This window comes from Pongo pygmaeus, chromosome 5, assembly GCF_028885625.2.
Source record: "Pongo pygmaeus isolate AG05252 chromosome 5, NHGRI_mPonPyg2-v2.0_pri, whole genome shotgun sequence".
Lineage (NCBI taxonomy): Eukaryota > Metazoa > Chordata > Mammalia > Primates > Hominidae > Pongo > Pongo pygmaeus.
The window spans coordinates 147,173,167-147,194,722 of NC_072378.2; the positions used below are offsets into that span (position 1 = coordinate 147,173,167).

Here is a 21,556-nt window from a genome sequence, read left to right on the forward strand (position 1 = left end):
TGTCTTCCATGAGGACCACCATGGCTTTGCTTTCCACTGACAATCAATGGAAACATCTGCTTTCTGGAAGACAAGAACACCTCTGGCTCTGTCTAGACCTCTAAAACAGAACCATTTGCTATGGCCATAATGCTTCCATCCCAGCTAATACCTGAGACATCGTATAAAGGGCCTTATATTCCCAGTGCTACAAAGGGCGCATCCAGTTTCTGGTGGAATAGGAGGGATAAGACCCAGAAAATCCATCACATCATCACTCCCATTGTGTTCTGGAATATGTCACAGCCTTCCAGGGGGAAAACGTGGAGAAACCTCAGCTCCATAATTAGATTAGCAGTGTATGCTCTACTCCCTTACACACTCAGAAATCATGCAGGAGGAAAGCCAGCCCTCTCCACTTGTGCATGGCCTTAGATTTTTAAAATCTATTTTTCCAAACGTATTTCTCACTTTAAACTCCATTTCAGTCTCCATTTTCTCTACTTTAATTCCAGGCCCTTCAGTGACTCTCATCCAGTTTTGTTGCTGGTTTGCTTGCTTCTAGTTTTTCTATCCTTATAGCTTCAACTTCGGTTCTGGTTTCCCACCTGTAAACTTTACTCCCTCAATCATGAATCATGTTCTCCTTTGAGAGCCTCAGATAACCTTGGGCACCTTTGACAAACATCTTTTGTGATTGACCTAGAATGGGTCCCCTTCCCTTGGCACCATGTATCAGGGACTACACAGACCCCCTTTGATCAAGATCTCAATCTAGCCAACAATGACTTCCAATATCTTATACTATTTTTTGTCATTTCTTTTTGTAAATAGAGTTTATCTTTAAAGTGGCTTTTGCCATTGATACAAAATTTATTTTTATATTTCTAGACTAATGTTTAAAAGCAAGTGCAAGTCTTTGGAATATTATCCATGCTATCAAGATGAAGAAACTAAGATTGCTTTTGCAGATTATACTGTGACTTATCAAGAACAGCCACCAAATTCTTGGTTTGTAGTATTCAGGTGAGGTTGTTATATAATGACAAATATGTCTCTAAATGGCTTGCAATATCTGTATTTATGAATATTTATTTATGATAGTAATAAAGGTATTAGCTTCTGGGTTGCTTTCATAAGTTAGTTAAAATTCTCCCACACTTGGCATTTTAAATGAGATATTATAGAAATTTTTATCTATTCTTTTCCTCAAAATATGAAGAATGTTTGGTAATTATTAGAACCTTTCATGTTCATGATAAAAATACCATAACAAATTAATATGCTTTTAGTATAGAAAAAGATTCTTTAATTTCTAAGCAATAGCATATTTGGTAAAAGTCAGAACTACTTATAAAATTGATTTTTTAATAGCATTTGCATTTACTTGACAAAATAACATATTAATAGTAATTTTTAAAAGAAAATAACATGTGTGCCTTTTAGTTATTTGGAACTTTGGATTTTTTTTAAAATTTCTTGGCGTTAATGCAAATTTCAAACTTCCTTTAAGATGCATGTCAAGGGAAAGTTCATGCTTTTGTAATTACAGAGAAACATTTTTGGTTCCTCAAGATATGATTTTGGTTCCCAAAGTATATACTACACTTCCAGTCTGTATCCTACATGTTGTTAATAATGACACAATGGAGCAAGTGCCAAAGGTGTTCCAAAAAGTAGTGCCTTATCTTTATACCAAGAATAAGGTAGGTATAAAATTTATTCTCCACATATGATAGAAAGGCAGTGAAAAGCCACCAGCTTGTAGAGGGTCCTGAAGGGAGGGCAGAGTTGTTTTTAATCTACTTAACAGGCAAATAAGGCCCTGATCTTTCACTATAGAAGTCCCATATATTTAACAGTAGGAGATATTTAATGTAAATGCTAAAGCATTCTTTACCTCTCAACGCTCTTTCTTCTTCTTCCGAAAAAAAATATGACAAAAAGAAAGCATTAGAAATCCTAATTATTGAAATTTAAGAAACATATAAATGCTTAAAATAGAAATGAATCTAAAGAGCTCCTTTAGCCTTATCCCAAAACCAAATCAGATGATTATCTTTGTTTCCCACTGGGTTTTTATTCTGCTCCTGTACATTTCAGAAAATTGTAGTCACATAGCCACCAACCATCACCACCTCATTTTGAGGGCTACATAAATTGCTTTACCAGCCAGAGGTACTTGGGGACCTTACTGTGGCTAAATGATAGACCCTGATCTCTGACCTTCACTCAAACCACATTGCTTCTCTGTTTATTTGAATTTCATATTTTTCTTTTCAGTCATTTCCACTAAGAGAGAATCACAACAAATGATAATGTATACCTAACTGGATATGAAGAGGGCTGTTTTAGCTCTGATCTTCCATTCTGCAGCTTTATGCCTTTAAACCTCTTCATTTTTCTTTTTGAGTTATGTCTGTACTTGACTTCTGAGATTCATTTCAGCCTATGATTCTATACATTATTTTGTGTAAATTAGAACATACTTATCTCATGAATACTGCTTTTGTATAAATGAAGGATACATTTAAAAATGTATTAACTCCATAAAAATCCTAATAGCTCTTTCATGCTGTCTTAGAGATTTTAGGAAACATTTTAAAAATAAGGGCAATTAAATTTTTGATGAAACTACTTAACCCCATTGCTACATCTGTGTGCATATGTATATATTATATACATATATAATCTGTTTTCTTGAAAGTTTTTTTACCATTTTATTATAATTTAGAAGTTGTATGTGTTTCATTAAACCTTTGTTTTTCTGTCATTTTTAATAAGATAGATTTTTTATATTGCAATCAGAGTTTATTAAATTTGATGATATTCTCAAATTGTAACTTGGGCTTAAATTATTTTTATTTTGCATTAAATTTGGCAAATTTAACATTTACATTTTATAAGCAAATCTGATAAACATCAATATTTTTGTGTGCAGTTATCTATGTTTGGAATTATACACCTAAACATAATTTTTCAAAACTCACTTGATCAAAGTCAATGCATCAATATATTATTTTTATTTATTGTTCTTGTTAATTACCTTAAAAGGGCATTTACATATCACTTTAAAACAGAATACTTTGCTAATAAAATTCAATTCCTGTACATCAAACATGTATTTACAAACTTTATTTGACCCACACCAGTTCCTTTTATACTATATTTATTCTTCCCCATGTCCTAATAAATGGTATCTCTAAACCAAGCTTGTCCAACCCACGGCCCATAGGCTGCATGCTGCCCAGGATGACTTTAAATATATTCCAACACAAATTTGTAAACTTTCTTAAAACACTATGAGATATTTTTGTGATTCTTTTTTTTTAAGTTCCTCAGTTTAGTTAGTGTTAGTGTATTTTATGCATGGCTCAAGACAATTCTTCCACTGTGGCCCAGGGAAGCCAAAAGATTGGACACCCCTCCTCTAAACCTGGCCTTTCTGCAGCAGAATGCCTTGGGTTAAACCAAACTACAGAGCTAGTTCTTCACCAACAAATTTGTCCACACACCAGTAGATTATTTTTTGAATGTTTGTTTTTAAAGTTTGAGTTAGGCTTCCTTTTGAACAGAAACAGTTTATTTAATTTGTGATTAGAATTCAAAAGTCACAAAGATTAAGAGGAAGAAGATGATTTAATTTGAAGGGAGACTCTATCAAGGTTATAGATGTCATCAAATTCTAGGAATGAATTCTGTATTACTAGATAAATATACTAATGCTAGTCTTGAATGCTTCATTTTGGAAGAGACCTTTAAAGAATATTTGGTTGAACCAAGTACAAATCTGATTATTATTTACATCTAGCATACTTCCTTGGGTTGGGATGGGTTTGGTTTTTGTTTTAGAAACTCCATTGTAGACCTCCCTCTCTAGATTAAGCTTGAATTTTTCGGCTAGTTCTAAGTGATACATTTTGAGTCAACGTTCAGAAGAACATTCTAGCTCCACTTAACTATTATTTTTAAGTTGTAAATTGAGACTGCAGCAAACATACTTCCTGTCTCATATTTTATCTCTTCTGCCGTCTCACTCTAGTCAGCTCTGTTTAGAAAAAAAGTTAAGGCCGGGCGCAGTGGCTCATGCCCATAATCCCAGCACTTCGGTAGGCTAAGGCAGGTGGATCACCTGAGGTCAGGAGTTCGGGACCAGCCTGGCCAACATGGCAAAAGCCCGTCTCTTCTACTAATACAAAAATTAGCCAGGTGTGGTGGTGTGTGCCTGTAGTCCCACCTACTAGGGAGGCTGAGGCAGGAGAATCACTTGAACCCAGAAGACGGAGGTTGCAGTGAGCCGTGATCACACCACTGCTTTCCAGCCTGGGTGACAAGAGTGAAACTACACCTCCAAAAAGAAAAAAAGTTTAAAGTGGAGAAATTGCGGAGGAGAATGTCAAGCTGTGTGAATAGAAAAATAGCTTCAGTGGACCCTTTTGTGCTGCAGTTTTCCTCTCTTCATAGTTCTTGATCTTTGAACATTTATCCAAACTACCTTTGTCCCTGCTAAAATGTGGTTCCCAGAACTGAATGCTGCCTCTGAAAGTAATTCTGACCCACAAAACATAAAGAGGATCATTGATCCATTGTTTTGTACCCTGTGTTTGCGTCAGTCTTTGGGTACCTACAAGGCATGTTGATATGGTGGACTCAGGAGACACCTCAAGAGAGAATATCTTTGGCTGGCTAGGTAATGTCTAAAACTCTATTGAGCAGTTATACAACTAGCAATCTTAGGTGGGAATTTTGTGGCTAATTCTGCCCAGCAGGCTCATCAAGAGGCATCCTGGCCCATATGAAATTCACCAGAGGCCTTGACATATGCCTGCCTGAAATTCATAAACACCATGTCTGCAACTTTTACCTGATGTTGTGTCTTCTAATCTTATGAAAAAAGTAAATAAGTTTTGTTTCCAATAAACTCATGCTGGCTTTAAGAATAGGTTTTATCTTTGAGGTTCACATGAGACATGCTTTTTATGAGCTGCGGCAGAACTTTGATAAGCACTATTATTAGACTTACTAATCTGTGGTTTGCAGAGTATACATTCTTCTTAAGTTTGAAAAATCAGACTTGTTTGCTCCATTTTTTTCATAAATACTCAAGACCATACACTGTAATTCAGAATACTAGTCTATGGGATTCCTCAATACTCAGTACTCGATTATATAACTCTTTTACTACTGAATCCATTTAGAATAGCCGAGTTCTGTCCTATAATCCCATCACTGATTTAGCTTTGGATTTTCACTTACCAATATCTATCCCACCATTTAATAACTTTTTCCTTTATAATTATTCTGAGTCTAAGCAAAAACAAAATAATTTTGCTTTGCCTCTTTAATTCATTAGTACAATGAACTCAAATAATAATAAAAATATCAATACATATGTGCATTACACTTCGCCAGTAAAAATGCTTTATTATACATTTTTTTTTACTTGCCCCAAACATGCTGTCATAAAGTCCTTACTGGTGTTGCAATTCTCATCTCATTATGGGGACTGGAATTCCAGCTAATATTTCTAGATGTGTAGGAAACTTTTAAAAAATTCATTCTGGCTTATATATATCTAATTTTTACTTCTGGAAATCTAAACATACCAGAGAGCTATCTGTGGGCACAGTACACCTGGAAGACAAATCTATCTTTTTATTCTTTATTAGGGGCATCTGGAATTATAATCTCAGAATTACTTTGAACATTTGCATCTATTATGATATCACGCTTTTGATTCACTGACTTTTTAGCCAGCTATCCAATTATGTTAAACCAAGCTCTTCCCCATCATAAAGTAAGCCATTCCCAGGCTCTTGAGCTGCCCCTTTTCTGCAATCTACAGAGCTCATCCTCAATCACACATCTGGGTTCTGTGGAATCAAATCAGCTATTAATTTTACAGTTTTACCTGTCATGTCAACAGAATACATTTCTTTGAACTCTTCTGCTGTTCTTACTTCAGTATTCCAGAAAGATAGATCTGGGTGACAGGAAAATCAAGTAAGAAGCTTTTGGGCTACTCTGGGATGGTGCAATGATAAAAATCTGCCATGGGAGGCATTAGAAGAATTAGAAGAGGACATAGTAATCATCTATTGTAGTTAAGCACTTTATTTTATAGTTAAGGAACCACACAAAGGAAAGTATCAGAGTTTATTGTTTTCCTGAAAACTTTGTAGGATAGTGCTTTCTAAGAGAAATTCCAAACATAATCCTAGTGATTCTATGTTTATTAAGAGATCTTGGGACCTATAGGTATATCATAATAATAAGACATTTAGCACTGTTAGATATTGTACATTTGACAGAATAATAACGACATAATTCATTTCTGTGTAATTTATCTTTCTCATAGAAGGGATACACTTTCGTGGCGGAAGCATTTACAGGTGACACATATGTAGCAGCCTCACGATGGAAACTGCGTCTCATTGGTTCTTCTGCTCCACTGCCATGCCTCTCTCGAGACTCTCCATGCAATACCTTTGCCATAAAGGAAATCCGAGATTACTACATACCCAATGATAAGAAAATTTTATTCAGGTACACGTATATGATGGAAGGGGAAAGGCATTTTTTCAAAAAATATTAATATTTTAGGATAAAAATAAATTCTGCAGTAAAACCCTGAGTCGGTTTTGAATTTCAAATTCTATATTCTTTTTGGAAACAATTAATTGAGTGTAATGTGATTATGTGGGTGTTACGTAAGATTAAGCCTGTATGGCTACATATAATGGTAGTGAGATTTCCCTAAGTCTTCATCCTACTTGACTTTGATTAAAGATTCTTCATGACATGGCTTCCTCTTACTATTTTCTTCTGCTGCTGCTCCATCTCTGGCTAGTATTTTGTGGGGGTTTAATCAACCAACTCAGCCTTCTTTTTATGCTCATCTATGTGCAGTGCTCTCCTTAAATAGCCTAATCATAGATTCCACTCTCTTTCGTTAATCAGTCTTCAATGTCCCTGCACTATTTCCAGCCCTCATTATCTTCAGTCTATACAATTGTTTTGTTTCTGGAATCCATGACTCTACTATATTCCCTTTTCTGCACTTAATCAGTTTTTTATCATTCTCCATATCCATTTACATACTCATCCTTTACTTCCACAGTAATTGCCTTTCAACCACACATATTTAAATATGTGATTCTCCTGCTTTAAAACCTTTGATAACGTTCCATTGGCTACAGATAAACTCCGAAGCACATAGCATGTTATTTAGCATTCTTGAACAGATGCCTAACACAGTGTGCTCTCCTGATGGAACTAACGACCACCTCCTGATATATATGCCCAGAAATTTTATTTTGCTCAAGCATTTCCTCTTGTCCCATGTGTCCTGTCCCCACCTCTCCACTTAAAAAAAAAATCACCTTTAATGATAATTTTCAATAGTAAAATTCTTTGTGCTTAAACCTTCAAATATAATTAGTTGGCTCTGGTCATGTTCCTATAGTCCTTTGTTCTCTCTGAGACTGTGACATATCAAATTCTATCTAGTTAATTTCACATTGGCCACTATGAGAATCAACATTGATTGAAGGCAAGAATCATTTATTTTCAATGTAGGACCTAACACAGTGCCTGATACATAATTGGCCTCCATTAACAATCTGTTGTTATTCAACGAGTTGTTAGAATACTTATCTTCTCTTTTTAATATACATTTCTCTGCACAGAAAATTTGGAAAATATGTGTATTCTCAAGAAGGAAAGGAACACACCAATAACTAAAAATAGCAATTGTGATAAAATATTTTAACTACTATGATAGAAAACCATCGTATCACATGGCAGGGCCACTAATAGACTAAAAAGTGACATTTAACCTACTACCTAAATTACTCCCAGAAGCTGATATTAAAGTCATCAAGCTGAGTGGTGAGGAAGGTGAAGAGGGAGCTGCTTAGGTAGCATAAGTGAAAGTTCATAAATTAAAGGATGTACAACCTTTTCTGGAAACTCAAGACATTGTTTTATGTTTGCAGAGTTGGGTTTCGGTGTGCTATAGTAAGTAGTAAGACCAGAAAGTCAGCAAAAGCTTTCTGAGAAGAGCCTCACTGGACAAGAAGTATGGATTTTTACATTAGGAGTAAGAGGACTCTTTAAAGGATTTTAAGAAACATTATCAGACTTGTGTTAAAAATTATGTCTGCATAGCATGAATTTTTAAAAATACATTATATATATGCATGTGTATATACATATATATATATATAAATTTTTTTGAGACAGAGTCTCACTCTGTCACCCAGGCTGTAGTACAGTGGCACGATCTTGGCTCATTGCAACCTCTGCCTCCCAGGTTCAAGTGATTCTCATGCCTCAGCCTCCCAAGTAGCTGGGATTACAGGTGCATGCCACCAAGCCTGGTTAATTTTCGTATTTTTTGTAGAGATCAGGTCTCACCATGTTGTCCAGGCTAGTCTCAAACTCCTGGCCTCAAGTGATCCACCTGCCTCGGCCTCCCAAAGTCCTGGGATTACAGACGTGAACAACTGTGCCCAGCCCATTAATTATATTTTATAACAGAAAAGATGTTAGAACTGTATTATTTTAAAATTATATTTAATCATAAAAGACATGGAATATGAAAAAAGAAAAAAACTTCACTCAAGGCAGCAGTGTGTTGAATGAATGGAAGGGGAGCATAACCGGAGGGAGGGAAACCAGGTAAAAGCTTTGAAATAACCCAGAAGTGAGATTATGGCAGTCTGAAGTAGGGCAGCATATTGACCTGTGAGGACTGCCGTAACAGAAGTCCACACACTGGGTGGCTGACTTATGCAATAGACATTTATTGTTGCAGAGCTGTGGAAACTATTAACAGAAATGTGAAATCAAAGTGTCAGCAGGGTTGGTTCCAACTGAGGCTGTGGGAGAGAACCTGTTTCATTACTTTCTCCTGGTTTCTTGTGGTTTGCTGGTAATCTTTGGTTATCCTTAGCTTTTAGAAGCATCACATCTATCTCTGCCAACATCTTCATGTGGTATTTTCCCCTGTGTGCCTCTGTTTCCAAATTTCCCTTTTCCTTTAGAGACAATCTCGCTTTGTCGCCCAGCTGGAGTTCAGTGGTGCAATCATGGCTCACTAAAAACTCTAACTCCTGCCTCAAGCAATCCTCTCACCTCACCATAGCTGGTACTACGGGCCCATGCCACCATGCACAGCTAATTATTTTTTAAATTTTTTATAGAGACAGAGTCTTGCTGTGTTGACCAGGCTGGTCTCAAACTCTTGGCCTCAAGCAATCCGCCTGCCTTGGCCTCCCAAAGTGCTGGGTTTACAGGCATGAGGCACAGTGCTCAGTCCTAAATTTCCCTTTTTTTATGAGGACACCAATCATACTGGAGTAGAGCCCACTCTAATGACTTAATTTTAACTTGATTCTCTGCAAAAGACCCTATCTCCAAATAGGTGACATTATGAAGCACTGGGTGTTAGAACTCCAACAGATCTTTGGTGGTAGGAGGGGACACAATTCAACCCATAACAGGCAGTGACAGTGAATCTGGAGAGAAGGAAAAGGATTTTAAGATAGTGAAGTAAAATTGACAGCCTTGCTGGAGTTCTAGAGTTTGACTTGGGAAATGTTTGGATGATGTCCTTTACTTAGATATAGGGGAGAAGCTCATTTGCAAGGTGGGCCATATGAAGAAAACTGATTCCTTTTCAGTTTTTAAATGTGGTGGTCTAGTGAAATAGCCAAGTGATTCTGCATAGGTAGTTCCACTGCAGACATTGATTTGGGAGTCATTATTCTGTTACTGCTCATGGAAGTGCCCAGGAAAGTTTGTAAAATGAGAATCAGACCTAGGACAGAACATGAAGACTCTCTGATGTTTGTGGGAATGTCTGTCAATGGAAGCAAAGCAGCCCCCAAATAGGAGGGAAAGTATAAAAGTTGCTGCGCTCATAGTGGAAGAGTTTTTAAAGGAGGAGGAAATCAGGGTCCAATCAACACTGTCAAGTTCTCCTGAGAGGTAAAAGAAGATGAGAACCGAAGTTTCCATAGGATGGTGACAAACTCCTTGAAACTTTGGCAAGAGTAGGTTTAGCACCTGGTGTGTTAGTCCGTTCTCACACTGCTATAAAGACATACCTGAGACTCAGTAATTTATGGAGAAAAGAGGTTTAATTGACTCACAGTTCTACAGTATGTACAGGAGGCATGGCTTGGAGGAGCCTCAGGAATCTTACAATCATGGCAGAAGACCAAAAGGAAGCAGGAAGAGTCTGCACATGGCAGAGCAGGAGAGAAAGGGGAAGTGCTATACACTTTCAAACAACCAGATCTCATGAGCACTCACTCACTATCATGAGGACAGCAAGGGGAATTCCGTCCCCATGATCCAATCACCTCCTACCAGGCTGCTCCTCCAACCCTGATTATCATAATTCAACATGAGATTTGGGTGGGGACACAGAGCCAAACCATATCACTGGTGTTGGTGATGGAGTAGGCACATGGAAGGTGGTAAGATGAGAAGAGTGGAAGCAGACAACTCTCCTTAGGTGCTGAGCTGGGAAGTTGGAAATGCAGTAGAGGCTGGACTGCAAGGTGGGCTGAAAGTTGTGTTGGTTTGTTTTTTGCTTTGTTTTAATCTGTTTTAAAGATAGTGGAGAACTGTACTTATGCACAAGCTAATTTCAAGGAGGAATAAAGAGTGGGGTTTATTTAAGACACAGGAGAGGGGCCAGGCACAGTGGCTCATGCCTGTAATCCCAGTATTTTACAAGCTGAGGCAGGAGGATTGCTTGAGCCCAGGAGTTCAAGAACAGCCTGGGTAACATAGTGAGATCCTGTCTCTACAAAAAATAAAAATTTAGTTGAGCATGGTGGTGCATACCTGTAGTCCCAGCTATATTGGAGTCTGAGGCAGAAATATCACTTGAGCCCAGGAGTTCGAGGTGCAGTGAGTCATAATTGCACCACTGCACTCCAGCCTGTGTGACCTTTTCCATATATAGAGAGAGAGAAAAAAGTGTTGTCTTTCATATCGTCATATATGTGAGAGACATGATACTCAGAAAAGCAAATTTCTAGAGAAATTAAAAGTTGATAGTGTCCTGAGCATTTGTGAGGAATCACCTAAAATGAGAACAAAAAGCCAACTCTTTAATTGCATTAAAAGGGGAGCGGGAAGGAATGGATTAGACTGCATGTTTCCAGTCTTTTTGCAAGAGGTTTCCAAACTATTGGTGAGGGGGGAAGATGGAGGCTGTGGGTACTACTTTAATTTCTCCGTATTTTTGTGAATCACAGAAAATGCTATTATCAGTGAAGCTCCAAAGGCTTCTGCCAGGAGTGCTTTTTGTGTAATAGAGAGGGTTGACGTGGCAGTAGTTTGCAGATCTATTAACAGGTTTGGTGGCTTTTAGGGCTATCAATTTTATGTTTGTTTATTTTTATTAAGTTCCAGTGTACCTGTGCAAGATGTGCAGTTTTGTTACATAGGTAAACATATGCCATGGTGGTTTGCTGCACCTATCAACCCATCACCTAGGTATTAAGCTCAGCATGCATTAGCTCTTTTCCCTGATGCTCTCCCACCCCCCACCCTCCCCTAACATGCCCTAGTCAGTGTTGTTCCCCTCCCTGTGTCCATGTGTTCTCATTGTTCAGCTGCCACTTATAAGTGAGAATATGCAGTGTTTGGTTTTCTGTTCCTGCATTAGTTTGCTGAGGATAATGGCTTCCAGCTTCATCTATGTCCCTGCAAAGGACATGATCTCATTCCTTTTTACGGCTGCATAGTATTCCATGGTGCATATGTACCATATTTTCTTTATCCAGTCTATCATTGATGTGCATTTGGGTTAATTCCATGTCTTTGCTATTGTGTATAGTGCTGCAGTGAACATATGCATGCATGTATCTTTAAAATAGAATGATTTATATTTTCTCTGGGTATATACCCAGTAATGGGATTGCTGGGTCAAATGGTATTTCTGGTTCTAAATCTTTGAGGATCACCACACTGTCTTCCACAATGATTGAACTAATTTACATTCTCACCAACAGTGTAAAAGAGTTTCCATTTCTCTGCAACCTCACCAGCATCTATCATTTCCTGACCTTAATAATCATCATTCTGACTGGCATGAGATGGTATCTCATTGTGGTTTTGATTCACATTTCTCTAATGATCAGTGATGTTTAGCTATCTTTTATATGTTTGTTGGCCACAAGTATGTCATTTTTTGAGAAGTGTCTGTTTATATCCTTTTTAGGGCTATCAAGTTTTATAAGTGACTGCTTATTACATCTAAACAAAAAGTTATATTTTTTAAATCTAGGATTTTATGATCATAAAAGTTCTATTTCCTTTTGTTTTACAGTACTATATTGGGATCCTTTGCCAAAGTCTATAATAACTCCAGTATTTTCAGGATGTTAGTGAACTTTACAAAGTAGTTTTACTTTTAGGTTATCATATCAGAAAATTAGACAGTTTTCCTTACTGTATTAGTCTGGTCTTGCATTGCTGTAAAGAAATACCTGAGACTAGGTAATTTCTGAAGAAAAGAGGTTTAATCGGCTCACTGTTCTGCAGGCTGTACAGGAAACATAATGCTGGCATCTGCTCAGTGTCTAGGGAGGCCTCAGGAAGCTTCCAATCATGGCAGAAGAGGAATGGGGAGCAGGCACATCATATGGCCAGAGCAGGAGTAAGCGAGAGAAAAAGGGGGAGGGGGATACACATGTTTAAACAACCAGATCTCATGACAACTCACTCACTGTCATGTGAATGGCACCAAGTAGATGGTGCTAAACTATTCATGAGAAACCTGTCCCCAAGATCCAATTACCTCTCACCAGGCCCCACCTCCAACAGTGAGGGTCACAATTTGACAGGAGATTTGGGCAGGGACATATATCCAAACTATCTCACTTAATGACTTGAGAGAAAGACCAACATACTTGCTTATAATGTTAACTTTTTTTCTTTACAGATATTCAGTTAAAGTTCTAACACCACAACCTGCTACAATACAGGTACGCACATCCAAACCGGATGCATTCATCAAGCTGCAGGTCCTAGAAAATGAAGAAACTATGGTGAGCTCCATTGGAAAAGGCCAAGCTATAATCCCAGCATTTCACTTCTTGAAGAGTGAGAAAGGTTTGAGCTCCCAGTGTAAGTGTACCTTTATGAACAGGATAGTTAGAGTCATAAATGGATATTTATGTTTTCATGACACTTTAAAAATGAAAATAAAGTAGTAAGTAACCACTTAAATTATGAAACTTCATAGTACAGTAAAATATTACAAGTATAGCATTTGCATGTCAAATTAAGCTCTGAAAATCAATATAGGTTTATTTTAAAGCCTTTTCACCTTGGAGAAAAATTTACTTTCCTATTACATGAGCCTTCTTAATAAGAAGTCAAATTTTTATTATTTTGAAAGAATATTTTTACTTTTTAAAATTCCTAATTCATTATTTTCAGAAAATATTCTACTTAACTAAAATTAACGAAAACTAAAGTTACTACTTTCAATATACTATTCTCAATGAGTTATTAAATAAATAAAATATTTTGGAAATAATGGTTAGCAGTGCTACTCTGAGGTGTATTACTTAGTTATGTTAGTAACTTGATTCTGACTGTAAAAATCACACATTACCAATGTAGCATATTTGGAAAAATAGAAAATTACAAACAAGGGAACAAGAAATGCCTTATAATCATGCTACTCAGAAAAAAAAGTTAATATTTTAGCTTTTTTGCCAAAACACACTAAATATTTTGGCTTTTATGCCTTCATTCTCCATTTTTGCGTTTAGATTTTAAGCAAAACTGAGTTCTTACCTGTTTTGCCCATTGATATTGCTTCTTTCTTAAAATAATAACTTTATTTATTTTTTGTGGCCTTGGCTGGGACCTCCAAACCAAGGTTAAATAAGTAATGATGATGTATTTCCTTTTCTTAAGGAGGAACACGTGGGATAATTTATCATTTATTATCTTTTTTGGTGGCTTCTAATAGTTAGACTTTATGAAACTTGAGAAAGTTCCTTCTATTGATAGCTGTGAATTTTAATATTGAGTGGGTTTGGAACATTATTAGTTATTTTTTGTTGTTGTTTATAGAAATCATCAAATTTTACTCCTTTGAGTTTAATAAATTTAGTTTTAATTTTGAATCACTCTTGCATTCTTAGACTAAAACCTATTTGGCCATGATGTTTTAACATGCTCCTATGTTTAGAATATATAATTTTCCTCAGTTTGTTGGATCATAATCATACCTTTGTATCTCTATGAGAGTTTTTTTTCTCTATGTGCACCCATACATTATTCTTTTCTAGTTCTCAAGCTAAAATTATAATGAATACTTGAAATTAATTTGAGAACTTTGTAGTTTTTCTATTTTTGAGTCTTTCAAATTCTCCAGGATTCATTTCTTTTTAAAAAATTTATTAGATTTGTCCTCAAAACTTTCTAAATCTGATGTTTTTAGGGGAGAGACATTTATTTGTTTTTTTACTATTTAAGAAAATAATTTCCAAGGTTATTTTTTAACTGCCTTTCATTTTTATAGAATATATTTTTAGTGAGAAGTACAGATTCATTTAGTATTTCCAATTTATCTGCATAAATTTGCATAAAGGATTTTTTAAATTTTATATATCTTCTCAATAGGTTTGTATAAATATAATGTATTCTTTTAAATTTATTTTTAATTTATTCCTAATCAGACTTTTTTGAATTTACTCTGTATTATTGGTCTTTTCTTAGAAAGAATTGGATTTATTATTCAAACCCGAATGGCTCTTTTAGATTTATAATCTACTTCGTCAATATTTATATTTATCTTTTAAAACCCTTTCTCTACTTTTAAAATTTAGTCAAATGTTTTTTCTTCTAGCTTTGCCAGTTGCAATTTTAGTTCATGTTTTAAATCTTGTCTTTAAATGAATATACTTAATGCTATACATTTTTCTAACTTTGGCTACATATGTTTTATTATATTTTATAACTTAGAATGCTATAAAATTTTTATGTAGTGTTATGTTAGCCATGGGCTATGATTTATTTTTTACTTTTTCTTTAACCTTAGCATTTATAACATTTTTAGAATTCCTAAATAATAAAATTGCTTTATTTAGCCTATTTCTGTTAATTTCTAATTGAATTCTGTGGAGTTAGAAAGTGTAGATATATTTTCAACTTTGAGGATTTGATTGGTGTTTTTCCAGTTTCCTGATTCAAATCAAGTTTGATTACTGTCCCACTGAGGTTTAAAAAGAACTCTCTTTTGAAGGTAGTTTGATGTCTAAATGCACACATACACTTTCATAAAAGTCAAACTTGCTAATTATTATATTTAAAATGTCAAGATTGTCATTTATACTTTAACTGGTGTGTAAATTTCTTAGTGATGTGTATTAAGATCACCTATTTTTATTTTTAAATGTGTGATAACATCTCTAACTCTAATATGTTTAGTTTTACATATTTATATGCTATGTTGCTAGTTATATAAGTTTCATATTTGCTTTATTTTTTCATGTATTATATTTTTAAAATAAACATAAAGCAACCTTCTCTTAACTTTAACAGGATTTCTTATCACTGATTCTTCCTTTTGTTATTCTTCCTTTTGTTATTATTTGCCTGTTGATACTGTTCATCTGTTTAGTTTTCCATCCTCTACATGTTTTTGCTGTGAGTCTTTCTCCTGTAAATTGATATTTTTTCTACACAATGATATATGGACTGGCTTTGTGCCCCGCCCAAATCTCATCCTGATTTATAATCCAAATTGTAATCTCCACATGTTGGGACAGGGACCTCGTGGGAGGTGATTAGAGCATGGGATGCTATTCCCCCATGCTATTTTCGTGATAGTAAGTGAGTTCTCGCAAAATCTGATGGTTTTATAAGGGGTTTTTTTCCCCCCTTCACTCTGTACTTCTCTCTCCTGTCACTATATGAAAAAGGACGTGTTTGCTTCCCCTTCCTCTTCTACCATGATTGTGAGATCCCTCAGGTCACTTCAGCCATGCGGAACTGTGTGTTAATTAAACCTCTTTCCTTTATAAATTATCTAGTCGGGCCATTATTTTTAGCAGCGTGAGTACAGACTAATATAAAATGCAAGATTGTTGTCTGTAAAATGGGAGAATGCAGTCCATTTAATTTTGATGTGTACGTTTTTTTAATTATTCCATCACATTATATTTCTTAATTGATTACATCTTCTAGTTGACCTTTGCAAAGCTATTTCATAATCAGCACCCTTCCTGAACTTTTTCCCCAATAGTGTTTATTTTGATTAAACCTACAAACAAATTACTAGAAATAACTGTCATTTTTCTATATGTAAAAATCTTTATATCCCTTTTCTACCTAATATCTATTTTTTTGTTTGTTTTGTTTTGTTTTGTTTTAGTTGTATAGGTGGGCATTCCAGAGCAATACAGATTCTAGTGGTGACACTGACTTTTGACTCCTGTCCCTCTCTCTTTAACAACTACTGGCAAGTTAGGGAGTATAAGCTGAGCAACAGGTCACTGCAAATGGTTCGATATCCCATCATCCTACACAGGCTTCAGCAGTGTGAGTCTCTGTCTTTTCCCAGTCCAGTGTTCTATCCAGGAACTGCTCCTAGCTAGTGAGATGAAGGGTACCACTGAAGGATTTATTATTTACACTAACTTGACTGGAGGCATTCAGTCTATAATACAAATCCTTCCTGTCATTCTCCCCAGAGCTTTCTGCAAGATAGACCTTGCCACGTGTGGCTCTACTTCTGAGTATTTTTTCCTAAATCAGTTTTTGGTTTTGATCACTAACTTCGGGTAAGAATCTCATTTCCAGGGAGATGAGGAGTACAGTTTGGGCTGTGACTTTAATCAAGATTTTAACACTGCTTATTTGAAATCTGTGTTTTTTAATTTATCTCATTATTATGATTTATAGAATGTAAAATATTACATATACATACCTCTGATTAGTTTCACCCTATTTCATTCTTTCCATATTTCTAGTCTGACTTTCAAGTTTCTTCTGACTTTATTGCATAACTCATTGTAATTGTGCTCGCTAAACATAATTTCCATCCTCCCACTGTACCAATATATTTCCCTTCTAAATGTCCCAATAAATAGTACTACCCACCTGACATCAACATGTTCATCATTATTTTGTTCCTAGATTTTTTTTTTTTTTGAGATGGAGTCTCACTCTGTTGCCCAGGCTATAGTGATCTCAGATCACTGCAACCTCCACCTCCTGGATTCAAGTGATTCTCATGCCTTACCCTCCCAAGTAGCTGGGATTACAGGTGTGTGACACCACACCCAGCTAATTTTTGTATTTTAGTAGAGACAGGATTTCATTATGTTGGTCATGCTAGTCTCAAACTCCTGACCTCAAGTGATCCACCTGCATCAGCTTCCCCAAGTGCTGGGATTACAGGTGTGAGCCACTGTTCCTAGATTTATTTTGAATGCTTGTAATGATTTTCCCATAATTCATCAACAAATATGATTGAGGGAATTTGTTAAAGAAAACTCTTTGTATTATATGTTGTATCATTTATAAAATTTAACTCATAAAACATATTTACTTTTATCAAGTGTTTTTTACAATTTGGATTTCCCAATTTGATTTATAGTTATAATAAATTGTATAAATATTTTCAATATTCAATAATATTTGCTATTTTAGAATAAACCCTAGTTGATTGTGGTGTGTTATTCTTTTTTTTAATAGTGGTAGATTTGGTTTACAATTATTTTATTGGGAATTTTTTACACATTCTAATTAATATGTATAGTGAACAAATATGTTAATAATATATTTATTAAATGCTTATATAGATTGAATTTATCTCTGTTCCTTAACTGTTTAATTCTGCATGGATCTTTGAACATACTCTATCTCTCTTTTAAAAATTGTATATTATATGATATCCATTTGTAGAAAAGTCTTTTGTTCCTGTCATTCTTTTAATTACTAGTTACTGTAAAATACCCCAAATGGTCTTAGCAGGGAGTTTAACTCCAGCCTTCCATGAATAGTAAATTGAAGCTTACTTGGACAGTAAGATGCACAAAGAAGTAAGGAGCCTTCTGTTCTGATCCTTAGAATAATTTTAAATTATTTAAATTGAAAACTTTAAAAATTTAAATATTTTACTTTAAATTTTAATGTTTTAAATAATTTTAAATAAACAAGAATCCTTAGAATGCTTTTTATTTGGAAAGAAAAATAGAAGCCCTTAAAGGAGGGCTGTCTTCATCCTGTCCTATTAACCTTGGAAATAACATGTGAATTGTTGTCATAACCGAGGGATATGCCTTTCCAATGTGAATAAGACTTGGAGGAGAATTGAAGAAATACCACACTGGGATGATATAATTAGGGCACAAGTGCGGTGTTTAAGTCACAAGGAAGTGGGAAATGCACGTACTATATTAGTACGGTTGAGCTTGGGCAAAGCTGTAGTACTCTTTCAGTTCTCTTGAACATGTCTTCTTTTCTCCCATCACTTCTCCTTCACCCCTGAATATCTCCTGGGTTGTTTTCAGCACTTAGGTTGCATTACTCTTTTGTGGTTTCTCCTTCAAACTTGCCCACACTCCATTTCTAGTTTTTTCTTTAGATATGTTAAGACCATTAATCAGATATGTTTTGTCAGTCGGAATGCTGTTTTTAACTCTTTAAAATGGCTGTTTTCTTTACTTTGATACATTTTACGCCGGTATTATAGTTTAGTTCATAGAGGGAACTCAATTCCAAAATCTTAGTGGGCACTTACGTGCAGCTCTCCTATGCTATTTATGACCTCATGCTTTTTCTTTAATTAGCTAATTACCACCACCAATTTTCTCTGAAATTTTTAGTTTCAAATTCTTGCAGGTAACACTGTAGTTTGTCATCTAGTTTAATCATTATTTCATTCAAAATTTACCATTTATAAGACAAGTATACATAAGTATTTAAAACCAATTTTTATAGGTTTACTTCTGGCCAAGAAAGATACAGAAAAATTGAGTGGAAGGGTAACTGGGTCAGAGATCAGAAATTGATCCAAAAGTAGAGCCAACATCTATAATGGCTCTTATTTTACATGATATTTCTATTTTACCATTAGTATTTCCAGATGAACTTTAATACAGTTTTTCAAGTTTTCTCAAAACACACAGAAATCATTGTTTTTCTTCTGACTGCCTTGAATATATAGATACTTTAATTTAAGGAAACTGACATTGTTACAATATCGAATTTGCATGCAAGGAAAGGCTATTTCCATTTATTCATGACCTCTTCTATGTCTCACAGAAAAGATGAAAAGATTTCTCCATATGATAGAACTATTATTGCACATTAGATAATTTCTTCATTTAGACTTCAAACAGGGTGTTGTTTTTAAATTGATGCTATTAATTTGTGTCTATGAGTGATATAAAAGACACTGAATTTAAAAATAAACACTTTTTCGTGGCTTCTCTTGGAAACAAATCTATTTACATATCCTTTACTGTATGTATTTCCGGAGTACCCCCACATAAATACTAATAGTTGCAAAACATGTGTGTGTGTGTCTTTACAGGATATCAAGGTACACACTACCTTGATAGGTATTCTGTACACAAACACTCTTACCACATGCTAAAGGAAAGATAAAACTTCATTGCAAGGATGCAGAAGTTCAAAGTGAGCCAGTCACAGATCTTATATACAGACTTCTTTATATCTGTTTTGTATCATATCAAAGGAATTTACAGAATATCTGTATATCTTATAATTTTTCAAGAATAAAATCTTATACTAATACTTATGGTATAAGATCAATATAAAATTTGTAATTTTGAATATTTTGTAAAATTTCTAATTTTAAAATTTGTAATTTGGGAAATTTATAATTTTCTATAAAATTTACATTATAGATAACTATTTGAGGAAGCCCTATAGACTAGGAATAATACAATATTTTATTTCATATGGTTATATAAGGCTCCTACAAAGAGTGACCTGTGATATGCCCAATCTTTAAAATTCAAGGATGAATTTTAACAAATAACCTGTGTATCTAATTTTCTGAATGTGTGCATGCATATATATTAAGTAAATGTTTAGAAGTAGAACTACTAGGTCAATGAATGGGTACATGCATTGTCGTTTTCTTATACATTGTCCAGTTGCCCTCTACTGGAGTTTGAGTAAATTTATCCTCCTTTATCCATGCTCCCCTGATTGACAGAGTTATATTTCTTGACTTTTGTCATCTGAATGCTACAAATATTAATTTATATTTCATTTGTCTTTAGTGAGGTTTGGACAAGTTTTTATGTGTTATATTTCCTCTTTTTGTATTACCTTCTTTGCAAAATTTTAAGTGCTTTCCCGCTTTTTAATTGAAGTTAGCTATTTTTTTCTAGCTGATTTGTAGAGTCTCATACATTAGGGAAATTTGCCCTTTTACCTGTGTGTTTCTAATGTTTTTGTAAAAAAATGAGTTATGAATTAATGACTAACGGATGGAAGGAAGTAAAGGACAGGGCCTTTGTGTCATACCTTTTTAAAATTTTTTATTAAAGTATAATTTATGTACAGCAAAAAAGTATAAATCAATGTTTTGATAAGTACATACTTTAGTGTGACCCACACCCCTAACAAGATATCAAATATTTCTGTTACCCAGAAGATACTTCAGGCCATTTTCATTCAATTTCCTCACCCTCAAAGAGGCAATCACTGTTCACATTTCCATCACAATAGACTAGCTTTGCCTGTTCTAGAACCTCATAAAATTGGAACCATATAGTATTTATCTTTTGACACTGGCTTGTTTTGCTCAGCATAATGTTTTTAAGTTATATCCATGTTATTGCATATAACACTATTCTATTTCTATGTTTCTGAGTATTAATTCCATTGTATGGAGATACCACACTTTGTCTACCCATTCTTCTATTGGACATATGGGTTTATTGGAGTTTTTTGATATGGTGACTCAAGCTGATAAGGACATGCTTGTACAAATCCTTTTTTGGACTTATGTTTTCATATCACTTGGATCAATATTCAGGAGTTGAATTAGTATGTCAGAGTTTGACATATGTGCACATTTATTTTAAAATGGTAAACAGTTTATCAAATGGATTGTATCATTTTACATTCCCAACAAGGTATAAATGTTCTGGTTTCTCACATTTTTTCTCACATTTATTGTTGTCAATGTTTTTAATCCATCATTCTAGTTTATATATTATACTATTTCTTTGTAGTTTAATTTGCATTTCCCTTATGACTAATGATGTTGAGCATCTTATGCGTGCTTACTGACCATGTGTATAACTTATTGATTGAAGGATTTATTCACACATTATACCCACATTTTTAATGAGTTGTCTTTATTATTATTAACCTGTTCTTCATATATTCTGTATCTTCTGGATACAAGTTCTTCATCAAATGTATGCTTTGCCAATATGATCTTTTAGTCTAAGTTTGTCTTTTCACTTTCTTAACAGCAGCTTTAGAAGAGCAAAAGCTTTTAATTTTTATAAAATTGGAGTTGTTAAAAAAATTAGTGCTATTT

General features: G+C 34.7%; 1 protein-coding gene across 2 annotated transcripts in view; it reads left to right on the top strand.

The window, feature by feature from the left end:
• Positions 1-21,556, top strand: part of ADGB (androglobin) — a 210,738-nt gene that overhangs the window by 140,987 nt on the left and 48,195 nt on the right. For both annotated transcript variants that reach the window (XM_063667095.1, XM_054493505.2), the window contains exons 24-27: positions 871-1,005; positions 1,532-1,685; positions 6,338-6,525; positions 12,947-13,131. In XM_063667095.1, coding sequence (XP_063523165.1) covers positions 871-1,005; positions 1,532-1,685; positions 6,338-6,525; positions 12,947-13,131 — 662 coding nt within the window. The remainder of the gene's footprint in view (positions 1-870; positions 1,006-1,531; positions 1,686-6,337; positions 6,526-12,946; positions 13,132-21,556) is intronic.